General features: G+C 32.0%; 1 protein-coding gene across 1 annotated transcript; it reads left to right on the top strand.

Annotated features, from left to right (window-relative positions):
- Positions 1-13,780: 13,780 nt before the first annotated feature.
- Positions 13,781-14,773, top strand: LOC306639709 (olfactory receptor 5T1-like; the record flags this gene model as incomplete). Its single annotated transcript, XM_079103484.1, has 1 exon — positions 13,781-14,773. The coding sequence occupies one exon, from the start codon at positions 13,781-13,783 to the stop codon at positions 14,771-14,773; it is 993 nt and encodes a 330-aa protein (XP_078959610.1).
- Between the last annotated feature and the right edge of the window lie 251 nt (positions 14,774-15,024).

Consider the following 15,024-nt stretch of genomic DNA (forward strand, 5'->3'; position numbering starts at 1 on the left):
TAAAACAGCATTAGTAGCTTTAAATAACATCTCAACAATATAGATACAGAGCATCTCTTGCCACAATATATTTCTTCCACAATATTTTGTGTTTGTTTTCTCCTTTTTTGAAAACTCTCCCCTCTATTATACAAATGTTTGCTCCCTTCAAATGCCAACATGTCATGGCCCTTGTTATTTTTAGCCATGTATTATCAAATCTTATGAGTGAAGACTGTGCATGATTCATCATGAACTGCATGCTTAAACAGAACTCAAAGTCACCAAGATTAATACATTCATGATTTAAGATTTTTAAAATCTACATGATGAAATAATCACAAATAAGGTGAGAGCATAAAAGGCAGACTGAGAAAGTAGATATAATTATGCAATGCTTGAGTTAGTATATACTAAAAATTTGTTGAAAAATGGAGGAAGTGTGCCTTCAGGCAATTCACAAATAAATAAATAAATAAATAAACACCTTTTATGGCCAAAGCACAGATATATATAGCTTTAACGATGAACTGAATGATTTACATATAAAGTGATAAAATTTTCTTCCAATCACATGAAAAAGAACAGATTGAAAAGTCTCTGAATACAAAGTGATGGTGAGGGCATGAAGCAGAGCAGACATCCCCACTATGTGGGTAGGAGCATTAAAATGATCATGGCTTTGGAAAATAAAAATTTAATAAATTTACATACTTAACAAAATCATGGAAAATATACAACTAAATGACAATATGGATGAGTGATAAAATATGCATTTGAGTGAAAAAAAGAAATTTTGCATGTGCAGCAAAAGAGAATTAGTGTTAAGACATATAAAGGTAATTAGAATATGTGGAAAATCACTTTATTTGGTTAATGAGTACATAAATATTAAGCAATGACAGCTTGCATGAATAAAAAATAGTAAAAATGATCTACTTTGGGCAAAGGAAATTATGTGATTGACTCAAAATCATATTGAACAGGAAGAGGAAGGAGTACACAAAGAATTTCAATTTCATAAATGACTGTATATGTCAGAAATAATGATGAAATAATGTTTATATAGAAAGTCATATATTTATTTATAATATTCATTTCAATTTCATAAATGACTGTATATGTCAGAAATAATGATGAAATAATGTTTATATAGAAAGTCATATATTTATTTATAATATTCATTATAAAAACAAGTATGGGGCTAGGGTTGTAGCTCAGGGGCACTTGCCTAGCATGGGTGAGGCCCTAGGTTCAATCTTCATCACCACATAAAAACAAATAAAAGTTAAATTCTTAAAAAAAATACATGAAGCCTGCCTCCATGTATACTTTATTTAAAAGCAAACCAACCAACGAACAAAAAACAACAACAACAACAAAAAAAAAAATATGTTTTTCTGGGCATAGTGGCACATGCCTATAATCAGGAGGCTGGGGCAGGAAGATCATGATTTCAAATCCAGCTTAGGCAAAATTGAAGGGATAAGCAACTCAGTGAGACTTTGTCTCTAAATAAAATACTCAGGCTGGGGATGTGGCTCAGTGGTTGAGTGACCCTGAGTTCAATCTCAAAACAAAAAACAAAGCAAAAAAATAGTATGATTCAATTTACAGAGTAAATAGGTATATTGCTAATATCTATTAGTATTCTTGAGACTGGTGGAATCATCCTAATTATACATCTTGTGTGCATGTATGTGTATGTTGCAGTAATTTTCAAAACCAATCTTACATAAATACAGCCAGTTTAAAATATTTGTAAAGCAAAAACTACCATAATCAATTACAACAACTACTTCGTTAATGTAACAGACAATTCATTATTGAAAATGCATATACACTTTATGGCAAAATGTAAAATAAGGCACTTCACTAAAATGGAGCAAAAGTAATATGAAGCAAGTGAAACCACACTTATAATCATTTCAACTTAAATATCTGTGGAGGGATAATTCCCATGTCAGAGCTTAAACCATCATAAAAGGAACCATTCTTTGCCAATTACATTCTAATGCACATCCTCCACTTCCATCATGCTTCTTACCTTTCTGTCACTGCCAGCTCCATTAAGTTATTTTTCCTCATCACTCCTCTCCAGCTCCTGGTTACCACCAATGTGTGTTCTGTTTTTATCTGTTAGTTCATTCTGGGTAGTTCATATACATGCAATCATAATACATATGGCCATATGTGCCTGACTTCTTTTACTCCACCTCATTTTTTAAGATCCAGATCTATTTTAGCAAGAGCTGTGGATATTACATTTTGTGGATAAAAGTAAACTATTATATTCATATGTCACAATTTGTAAATGCAATCTTCTTTTGAATGTTTGAACTCTTTTCACCTTTGACTGTTATGATTTGTGCTACAGGAACCTATGCTTGTTGCATTGCCTACTGTTAAATCTTTTGATTATACAGCTGGGCTAGGATTGTGGAATCATAGAGTAATTATGTTTAATACTTTGAGGAACCACCACAAAGTTTCCCTCAGTAACTGCTGCACTCTTGTTTCCCATTAGCTATGCAAAAGGGCATTGCTTTCTTCACATCCTTGCCAACAGTCACTATTTGTAGATGTTTTAACTTTTGATAGTAGTAGATATTAAGTGGTATCTCATAGCAGGGTTGATTTTCATTCTTCTGTCACTAATGATGCTCAGCAACTTTTCATACCTCAATATTCATTCATATATTTATTAAAGATATATCTGTTCAAATAATTTGGTTGTTATTTAATGGGTTACTTGATCTAATGTTGATCTGTGTAAGTTTATTTTGTATTCTGAAAGCTTAATCCAGTTTCAAATATATTATTTGCAAATATATGTATAGATATATATGTATTTCATTTTGGTATATTGTCTTTGACTACTGTATCAAAGATCAATTTCACATAACCTAATCTCCTTTGTGTTGCTATAACAGAAAAACTGAGAGTTGTATTTATAGAGAATAATATTTGTGTGTGTGTGTGTGTGTGTGTGTGTGTGTGTGTACACAGTCCTGAGACTCTGAAGTCCAAGATCAAGAAGTTATATATGTTGTGTGCCTTCCTGCTAGGAATACAAATGGGTATATCCATTATTAAAATATTTGTCCTTCATCTAGTGCATGTCATTATTTATACATACTAATGGCCTGTTTTTACTACATGAATGGCTACAAATGTTGTTGCAAATAAGCAATATAAGTTATAACACTATGTGGACTATATTATTGTTTGTAATAGAGAAGATTCACATAGAAATAACCAAATACCCACCTGGTTTAAATGTATGAACAAAATCTAGAGTAATCAAGATAATCAAGTCTCAAAACTTGATCCCAGCCCTAGATGTCATATTTAAATTATGGTTTTCATCTCTTAATGTGTGGGATCATTCCTGAACAAAAAATGAAATTTTGTCAGTTGTGTGAACTGTTGATAACAAAAGGCATGGAAACAACATTACAGTTTTATTTAATACATTACAGTGGACTTACTTTTACTTTGTGCAAATAAAATAACATCAAGTTGTTTCAGTTTCTTTGCTGGGAAGTACTGGTTTTCACTCATTTAGAACTTGGTATAAATTAGATACTGAGAAATATATCCTAACCCCCTACACAATAGGCAAGAATTAAAAGGTTTTATACTGAATGTTTAATAGCTAAAGTATTCAGTGCCAAAATGTTATCCTGACTTTCAGTTCTCCAAAATTATTCTGCAAATGATGTCAAAATTTCTCTTACCTGTGGAACATCAAATTCTGATTTAATTATGTAATAAATATGGTTCATTTAGGCTGGTTATATCAACTTACTTGAATGTTGATAGAGCCCAAAGGAGATGCCCCAAAGGGAATAGGACCCAATTATTTTCTGGTTCCAAATAACAATATGATGATTTAATTCATAAAAAAAGAGATAATGGCTCTGGATAAAAAACACTGCTTGTTGACATAGATAAAATGAATGAAATTATTTTATATCTGATTCAAAATGATGACTTAGAAATATATTTTAAGGTGCTTCTATGTTAGCTAAGAAATCTTAAGCCCTGAGACTATATTGTCACATAGCGTAGACATGTTACAACTTCACTTCTCTGAAGCCCTGTCTCCTCACATGGATGATATAAGCCACTTGATGTTGCAAGAAATCAGCAATCATGGTGAACAATGATAATGTAAATTCATCTTTCTTGAGAAATTTAGCAAATGGGTTTGCAATCTTCAAATACATCACAGTTTTACTCTCTTCAAATTATATACTATGGAATTTTAAGTACAAATTTTGAGCTTATCAGAGGGCTATTATTCAAAGTTATGAGAAAACTGCAAAAGTTACCTAAATGTGGAAGATATAAAAACTGTTGAACTTGGACTCAATAAATCATACAATTTGTAAATGGTGAAAATTAAAATTTCCTCAGTGAAACCCTGTGTGTTTACATGTATATTTATATTCATATATGTAGATAAGTTTAAATGTACATATACAGGTAGATTCACCCACACAAATGTGTGCAAAAACACACTGTGAAACACATATACAAAAGGATTAGGATGGAGAAATTTAACACTGGTAGGCAGGGAAAACAAATATTTTTCATTTTCGTCAGATTTCCAGATGTTCTTGATGATAAATTGGAAATGACAAATAGTGAAAATTTCTCATTATGCATTTGTTTCTTGAAAACTAGAATAGGGAAATGATTTGCATAGTCATGTACATCATATTCATAACTGCAAGCACACTGAGGGTGTACTATGTGAGAGACTGAAAAGTGACATCAGTCACTAGAAACACCACGAACAGAAGCAAAATGAAAAAAGGAGTAAAATGTCATGCCACCATCTGAATAGGTTTATATATAACTATATATATAAATATATATATATATATTTTTTTTGGTACTGGGGTTTGAACCCAAGGATGTTTAGCCACTGAGCTACATTCCCAGTCCTTTTTATGTTTAATTTAGAGATAAGTTCTCACTAAGTTGCTTAGGGTTTCGATAAATTGCTGAGGCTGACTTTGAACTCATGATTCTGCTGCCTCAGCTTCCTGAGCCTCTGGGATTACAAGCGTGCTCCATTGCACCCAGTGAGTTTAGTCATATTTTAGAGAATGTAGATATAGATATGCCTCATTAAAGAGATGTCATCTAATGTATAGAGAAAATGTAAAACTGAGAATCTTTAACACATTTAAAGATGAACAGACAACAAATATTTCCAAGAACACACAAAAAGAATTCAATGATAACAGAAAACTGAATGAAGCTGAGACAAAGCAAGCCATAAGTTTTAAAAAAATAAAAGCAAAAACAAAAAAATGTCCTTCAAAACACTTCATAAAAAGAAAGCTATAAAAATTCTCAACAAAATACTAACAAACCAAATTCAAAAGTCAAGTAAAAGGTTTATTTGATAAAATTAGATGTATCCCAAGGATGATTCACTATAAGCAAACCAATAATCAAAATGAAAGACCAAAAAATTAAGGTAATCTCAATATATGCAAAAAATTCAGCATTCCTTCATTGAGCAAATTATGTCTGGAAGGAATGCAGCTCAATACAATAAAAACCATGTATTATAAGCCAACAGCCAACAAACAAGATAGGGAAAAGCTGAAAGGTTTTTTCCAAGCTAAAACAAGAGAAGGATGTCTACTTTCTCCATTTTCATTCAACACAGTTCTTGAAATTCTAGCCGGAGGGATCAAGCAAGATAAACAAATAAAGATCACTTATTTTAGAAAAAAGTATTTCAAATTGTTATTGTTTACAGATGTCAGAATCTCAGATACAGAAAATCTGATAAACACACCCAAAAAATCTCTTAGATCTAGTGAGTGAATTTAGCAGTGTTGCAGGATGAAATAATCAAGACAAAAGCCAATAGCATGGTTACATGGCAGCAGAAAATTGTCAGAAATGGTAATCAAGAAAGTCATCTTTTTTATAACAGGTACAAAAAAGAAACCAAAGAGCAAGGAATTGATTTTTATCAAAGAGAGGAATGATTTCTACAATGAAACATTTAAAAACATTGATGAAAGAAATTGAAATTGTTGAAAAAAAGTGATAAGAGATTGCATGTTCATGTATTAGGTGAATCTATATTTCTAAAATGCTCATACAGCTCAAAGTGATCTATAAATTCAACACAATCCATGTCAAAATATCAATGGCTTTCTTCATTGAATTAGGAACTAAATAATCCTAACACTCTTCAAAACTCCAAATCCATCCTGAGCAAAAAGAACAAAGCAGGAGGCATTGCTTTACCTGAGAAATAATCAAAGCAGCATGGTATTGGCAGTAAAGCAGACATGGAGAATAATAGAAGAAAATACACAGAACAAAAGAAAACCCATGAATCTACAGCCATTTGAATTTTGACAAAAATGTTGAGAGCTTTCATTGGAGAACGGATAGCTTTTTTTTCAGTAAATTGTGCTTGGAGAATTGTATTTTCACATCAGGAAGAATGAAAGTGGATCTCTCTCACCATTCACAGAAATCAGCTTCAAATGAGTTTAGATAAATTTAAGATCTGAAAATATGAACCTACTTGAAAATGTAGAATAAATGCTTTATGAGGTACAATGGGCAATGATATATTTGACAAGAACCCAAAGTACAGAAAACTAAAGCAAAAAATAGAAAAATGGGATTACATTTAGCTAAAAAGCTTGTGCATGCAAATGAAACAATCATGTGAGCAAAGAGAAAATCTATAAAAGGGGAGAAAATACACATTTGACAAAGGGCTGAATATCCAGAATATCCAGGAACTCCAAAATCTCAATAGCAATATAACAAATATCCCAATTATAAATGGGCAATGGACCTTCATAGGCAGTTCTCTAAAGTATATGAGAAAATGCTGCATATCACTATGGAGAATTGCAAATAAGAACTACAATGAGATATCACGTTGCTGCTTCAAGAAAATGAAGTATGGTAGAAATATAGTGGAAATTAGGAGAATGTAAAGAGATATTTCAGAGAACTCAGAATGATAAACCAAAAATATAACTTCATTAAATATAAAGCAAAGCTTCATATATTTAATACCATAGTAAAACACAAGAGGGAGGAGTTACCACATAAAGTTAAAATAAAAAAAAAAAGAGAAGATTTGAAGGAGTGATATGAAAGAAAATTAATTGAAATGTTGATTGAAAGAAAATTTTCCGAAATGTTAGAAACTTATACAATTATGAAATGATCATACTGCAAATGTTTATAAGCTGTGTCCTTAATAAGAGAATCAGCAGGATGATTAAAACAAATTCAAACAGTAACAGTGCAGGCAAAGATACCTTATTAAAACAGTTATAATACAAGAGGCTTTTGTTTCCTTTTTAATTTTACTACAGAAAATAGAGGAAAACAAGATATATCCTAAGGGCATAGCTTATGGATTTTTACAAGCTAACATAACCCATAAAAAGGCTAAGAAAAAGAGCTCTACAACCAGCACTTAGGTTAGGCTTTCTTTTCCTTCCTACCAGTCATCATCACCCCTGCAAAAACAGTTTATCTTCCAAAGGAGTAACAGATATAGGCGATAGCTAGATTTTTAAAGCTGGAATTTTGAGTTTTAAGATACCTGCAGAAAAATGTCACCATTTATAGGTGCCAGTTATATAAATTTTGAGAATTGCATACACTTGTATAAGCAAATCAAGTTATGAAGTATATTTATCACCCTAAAAACGTTCCCTCCTGCCAGTTTGTATTCAATCACCTCCCATCACCTTCTAGTTCAGGCAAGTGCAATGACATTTTCCATTTTTTAAATTTTGCCTTGTTGAGAATGTGATAAAAGTGGAATCACATTATATGTGTCATTTTCCCTTTGGTTTCTCCCACTTAGCAAGTGGCACTTGAGATCCATTCCTGTTATCTGATTGCAATATTTTATCTTTATTAATCGCTGAATAGTGTTCCATTGTATAAAGGTACTGGGATTATTTTATTCATCCACTAGTTGCTAGAATTTCATTTTCTCCATTCAGATATGTGTATTTAAGTTCCTCCATATCTTTTGAGAATTTGAAAGAAAATTCATTTTTAATGCTGGACAATGTTCCTTTGTCTGGAGCTACCACAGTTCATCAATCTATTTCTGAAAGACATCTTGGTAACTTTTAAGTTTGGGCAATTATAAATATAGTTGCTGTAAATATCTGTGTGCAGGATTTTGAGTGGACATAAGTTTTCACATTCCTCTGTGTGTGTGTGTGTGTGTCTGTGTGTGTGTGTGTGTGTGTGTGTAATTGTTGAATCTTAAGCAAAAGTATAGTTCACTTTGTAAAAAACCTTCTGGCTGTTTTCCAAAGTGACTGTACCGTTTTTCATTCCCACCACCAGTGAAAGAGAGCTCCTTTTGTAGCACATCCTACCCAACATTGGGTATTCTGGATTTTTGTCATTCTGATAGGTATGCAATATCTCTTGGTTGTCTAAATTTACATTTCCCTGATGACCTATGATATGCAGCATTTCTCACTAAGGGTGCTTACTTGTTTTCTTTGCTTGTGTTTACTTGTTATCTTCCCCTACACTTTTGTGAGACATCTGTTGAGGTCATTCACCAAAGTTTTAAGTCATTCACTTAACTTTTATCAGGTGGTTTTCTTATTGCTGAGTTTTAACAGTTATATGTATATTTTTGATAATAGTTCTTTATCAAATATGTTTTTTGCAAAAATTTTCCCTCATTCTGTGGCTTGCTATTTCATTCTTTTGGCCATCCATGTATACTTACAATATTTTGAACAATTCTCTACATTAGTATGTGGTTAGGTACAATTCTCTACATTAGTATGTGGGAGTTCCAAGGTGAGGAACGATTCCAAGGATCTGAAAAGGTTGACCTTTAACTTGCCCGACTCTAATGTTTTATTACTATTCTATGTTTTATTGCATAGAATATTATTTGTACATTCCACTAATTCTCCTACCAATACTTCTGTTCAGGGTTAACAGTTTAATTATGTGCATTCACATAGTATTTCTGCCATTAAACTTTCAGAGCTTGAATCTATTTTTCATACCACTGAGAATAATAGCACTTTGTAACTTACATAAGTATAGTTAATGATCTTTATTGAATAGTTATACATTCAGGCCTAAGTTGTGCTTTCATATGATCTCATTATCTACATGTTTAAAAGATATTGATAGAATTAACGGGTTATATTTCCAAGAAGAGGAAAGTAGATTTGAGAGGATTTTTTTATAATCCTATGACACAAAATTAGAACTAGAACTGGAACTATTTGCTGATTTATTAGACTTCATTTCTTGGCCTAAGCATGCATTAAGGATTTACTTTATACCAAAAGCCAATGCACATTCAGTAATCTTTTTTTTATATCATTTTTATCATGTATTTGCTGCAAATCATCCGTTTGTTTACCATTAGAAAAAAAATAATTGTGACATTTTCATGTCCCTGAAGAGAATTAGTGTGTTTCCTCCTTGGAACATCCCTGTAGACTTTAAGAAGAGCTCAAGGACTTTACATAAGAATGAAAATGTACAATATTCACAGTTTGCTTTAGTTGAGCAGTTTACTTCCAAAGGTAAGAGGCAAAATATTTGGATCTATAAACTTGAATTTGGAACTAAAGTATATGCCTTAAGATTTAAATCTAATAAAATTTTACATAGGTGGATTATATTACAAATTGAATCCCATGCCTTGCAGGAACTACAACAGGGGAAATAATTAGGGGGGTCCCTATATATTTTAGTCAATGGAGCTATAAACGAGAAATTTGTTTTAATTTAATTAGAAAAGATAACAATCAGAATAGGGTGATAAAAAAGGAGTTATGGTTATAATTTACCATAAAATGGAGAAAACATTAACTTTCAACCTGCCACTGGTTACATGTGAATTGGGTAATTTTTTTTCTTATGAAGAGATATAAATGAATTTGAATTTTATTTTTAATTATGCAATTTACCTGGAAAGAGCTTGAGATTTTCTTAATTCCATGGTTTACTTAAGTCTGACTGCTTTATAAAATAATCCAAATATGTGAGGATCTGATTTAGCATTGCTTGCAGGAGATGATTCTGGAGTATGGCATGTCACTCAGTCTGCAGAGTGGCCAAGTGGAAAGAACCTAAGTGTGGACTCACAGAAATCTGGACTGGTATCCTGGCTGTGCTACCAACGGTGTAACTTTCTTAACTCACCTGTTTTCCCTTCAGTAAAGGGATGTGGAATCATGTATTCTACAGATCATTATGCAGATTATGTAAGATAATACATACAAAATGTTTTGCCCCGGTGACATCTGTGCACTGTGAGAGGTGCTGTCTAGCCTTCCTTTTTGATGAGCTCAGGTTTGTAACACTATTTCCATACATGCCCAGTGACTGTGTTTTCTGAGCATTGAGGAGCTGATTTTCCTTGGTCTTCCAGGCTCATTACTTTTGGTTAAAAATTCTACAATGTACATTTTGACTTTCCAGCCTCTGTCAAAGGGAAAGCACAGACACAGCACAATCAGTTCTAATTTCCTAAGTTATTAGTTTGATAGAAATGTCTGTGTTGTGAGCATTTTGCTTGTCTCTCCTGCATCTAGCCCCCTATAGGAAAGTAGATATTGACTCTTATGGGGCATGGCTTAGACCAAAATATACTGTGACTCTTAAACTTCTTTTCAGCCTAGGTCACAGTCATCAAAGTTTATTAGAAAAATATTTTAGCAGATATAGTAGGGGGATATAATTAAACATATTAATTTTTTTACTGTCATACCCAGAGGCATAATGCAGTGATACCAATGTATTTTAAATCCAGTATACTATAGACTATTGGGATATTAGGTCATATCATTGGAATAGTATATATACATATATACATATATAGTATATATAGTATATATACATATATACTATATATGTATATATGTATATATATATGTATATATGTATATATATATATATATGTATATATACTACATAGGTATACAGAGACACACATATACACATATACATATATACATGTGGTTGTGTGTATGCATACATATATACATATATATATATAAAACATATATAAAATACATCTATAACTAAAAGAAGAAATACTTACCTTCTTGTTTGGAGACCATTGATTATTCAAGACCTTGAAGAAACACAGCTTTTATAATTCCCTATTCATTTTTTATAGTTTAGTAAATTTGGAAATTCTTCATGTGTTTTAATTGTATATGTATATGCATATTATATATATGTATATATTATGTATACTTAAAATTTTACAAAATTAAGACATTTTCTTGTAAATATACATTTAATTTTCTCATACCTAGGTTCTCTCCAATGATATCTCATTTATAGAGTTGAATAAGACTTGCCCAAAATGTTTGTTCAATCTTACTCTTTGGTTCAAACGGAGAACTAACTTTTCCAAGCTCACAGTTGTCATTAAGTGCTAATTCTGAGTTTATAATATAGGGGTTTAGGGTTCAAATGAATTTTTTTTCTTGTCTCCCACAATTGTTTTCTCTAGATATATCAGGGAAGTAAAGATTAGAAATATAGCTGAAATTGCCAGATGCCACATGCCTTTTAAATCCCACCTTCTCAGGTGGTTAAGGCAGGAGAATGGCAAGTCTGAGGCCGGTCTCCACAGCATAATGAGACCCTTTTTCAAAATAAAATGTAAAAATGTTTGTGGATGTAGCTCTGTGGCAGTATCAAAAACAAAACATTGTTGAAATTTCTTGTGCATATGTCAGGCAGCATGTCCATATTCACATATAAATTGGAAAGAATTTCATTAGTGGAATATCTCTTAGCACTTAAATAAATCTTTTGCATACTTCTATCTTCATTAAATTTTATCTACCTAATTCCAAATGTGTTCTTAATGGTCTCCAATTAATATTTGTGTATACTTTTCATGGATCTTTGAAAAAGAGGAAGGGGATGGAAAGAGAATAAGGGTGGATTTTTAAAACACAAATATATTATTTGTGATGCTCAATCAATATATTAGCACATGTATACACACACCCATATATAAAGGTATTAAATGATGGTTTATAAGTTAGTTTATTAATATAACCACTCAAAGTAAACTAGAAATTATTATGTTTATTTGTGTGTTCATGAGTAATGTGAGAATTGTCTGAATTTAAAACTTTATTTTTATTTACTGTGTAATTGAATTTTCTAAAAATTAATAAACACTTTGTTTATGTTTAAACCCCACAAGTTTGAAGCGATTAGTTGAATGATTAAAAAAATCTTTCATATCAATCTAGGAACTACCTTGGGAAAGAGAGACCATGACTTTCTTCTTTCTAGCATTGTTAAAATGCCTCTCTCCCTATCTTCTTGACAGATGAAAATTTTAGTATGACAAAACATAGTGCTTATATAGCAAATATAAACCATTTGCAGTGCATTGAAATCATCTCAAACCTTGCACAGTAGACATTAGGTTTCTCTAAATATACATTGGTATATGACACAAATTGAAATGAAAAACCATCACACTGAAATCTTTTCTTTTTCTTTATTTATTGTCTTGGGGTGTGTGTGTGTGTGTGTGTGTGTGTGTGTGTGTGTTTGTGTGTGTGTGTTTGAGAAATGAGCCAGGGGCCTTGCACATGATCAGCAAGAACTCTACCTATGAGCTACATTCTTAAGCCTCATGCTGAAATCTTCCTCCAAATTATAATGAATCTAATATATATGGATTTAAACAACAAAGGAATGTTGTCCAGATACGGATATCTTTTTAATTATTCTTGTTATTGTACATTTGTTTTGGAGTAGTTTTTGTTAAGGAGTAGTTTCTATAAATAATTTTATTAGTTACTATTGAGTAACATTTAATGTACAGTAGTTTTAGAAACTTCAAAGAAATTATAATATTTTAAGGGAATGGTCATGAATTATTTTTGAGACAAATATATCTAAGAAACATACCCGAGAACTGTGTATGTATAATCAACATATGAATTGACACATCTGACATTAAGTTAAAATTAAAAAATGATAATAATCATGTATTTTAAAAAAAAGCAGAGGCCCAAAATGGACAACTTGGTGATGTTTATTCCAAGAAGGAAAAGTAAAAAAAAAAAACCTAATACTACCTTTAAAATAAAACCCACTAAAACTATTTTTGCTTGGTATACAAGGTACCCCTCACTTGCCTGTTGTTTTCAACATTGCCCTTAAATTCTCTTGGAATTAAGTAATCTTCAGAAGAAAGAACTTGATATGTTTTGGTCAGAAAAACTGCCCTGAATGACAAATTATAATGTTTAAGTCTAACATAAAAAAAATTTTAAGAAATTTGAATTGAGAATATTTATTCAATAATTTCACCTTTATTTTCTCTTTTCAACTGAACCCAATCTTATGATGTAAGTGTGGTTGTGTCAATTTAAAAAAAAGAAAAAAAAATTAAGGGAGATCATTCCATGTAAAGTCATGGAATCTTGAACACATAGTATGTGAATTTAAAAATGATATATTGTGAAAACAGTAAAGAAATTTGACAGAAAATAAATGGAAAATTAAGGAAATTAAATTGCCAGATTCTTTTTAACATTACAAAGTAATCCAACAACTGATTAATTTCTTCAATTCATTTAAACAGAGTAATGCCTACACTGGACCCATTATCTTCATCACTGCCTGTTCTTCAATGGCAAGGATTTTGGTATGCATTTCCAAAACCCAAACATGAGGGCTTAATTTTGTGGACTCTACTTTTGCAGCATATTTCTCATAGAAACCATAAATGCTAACTTAAATGTCAGGGATACCCTTAAATATGGATTTATACAGAATTCAGTTCAACAATGTGACTGAAGTCACCATGTTTATTTTATTAGGCCTCACAGATGATTTTAACCTGCAAGTCTTCCTATTTTTACTATTTCTTGCCATCTACCTTTTTACTCTGATAGGAAATTTGGGGATGGTTGTGTTGGTCATTGAGGATTCCAGGCTCCACAACCCCATGTACTACTTTCTGAGTGTTTTATCATTCTTGGATGCCTGCTATTCTACTGTTGTCACCCCAAATATGTTAGTCAATTTCTTGGCAAAGAATAAATCCATTTCATTTTTTGGATGTGCCACACAGATGTTTTTCTTTGTTACTTTTGGGACAACAGAATGCTTTCTTTTGGCAGCAATGGCTTATGATCGTTATGTGGCCATCTACAACCCACTTCTCTATTCAGTGAGCATGTCACCCAGGGTCTATGTGCCACTCATCGTGGCTTCCTATGTTGGTGGCATTTCACATGCTACCATACACACAGTGGCCACTTTCCACCTGTCCTTCTGTGGGTCCAATGAAATCAGACATATTTTCTGTGATATCCCTCCACTCCTCGCTATTTCTTGTTCTGATACTCACACCAACCAGCTTCTCCTCTTCTACTTCGTGGGCTCTATTGAGATAGTCACTATCCTGATTGTCCTGATCTCCTATGGCTTCATCCTGTTGGCCATTCTGAAGATGCATTCTGCTGAAGGGAGGAGGAAAGTGTTCTCTACCTGTGGCTCCCACCTGACTGGAGTGTCCATTTACCATGGGACAATCCTCTTCATGTATGTGAGACCGAGTTCCAGCTATGCCTTGGATCATGACATGATAGTGTCGATCTTTTACACCATTGTGATTCCCATGTTGAATCCCATTATATATAGCTTGAGAAACAAAGATGTAAAAGAAGCAGTGAAAAAATTATCTGAGAGAAATTGGTTCAAAACTAAAGTGCATTTTAAAAATTGATTATATCTAACAATAATGTTACCTGTAATTTGATAGCTGCATGCTCCACAACTAGAGAAAAACATTGTTGATTTTAGTAGATAGTGCTATATATAATGGAATGTTTACAAATAAGACATTAATTAGCCTCTTCAGCAACGTCAAAAATGATATGTTAAAACATTTGTACACCCTCCTATGTTCAAATTGATCTGCATTGAACAATCATTAGTGTACATATATTTGTTGTTCATTGTTAGATAAGTTGATTT

The sequence above is a fragment of the Sciurus vulgaris genome, assembly GCF_902686455.1.
Source record: "Sciurus vulgaris genome assembly, chromosome: 11".
Taxonomy (NCBI): Eukaryota; Metazoa; Chordata; class Mammalia; order Rodentia; family Sciuridae; genus Sciurus; species Sciurus vulgaris.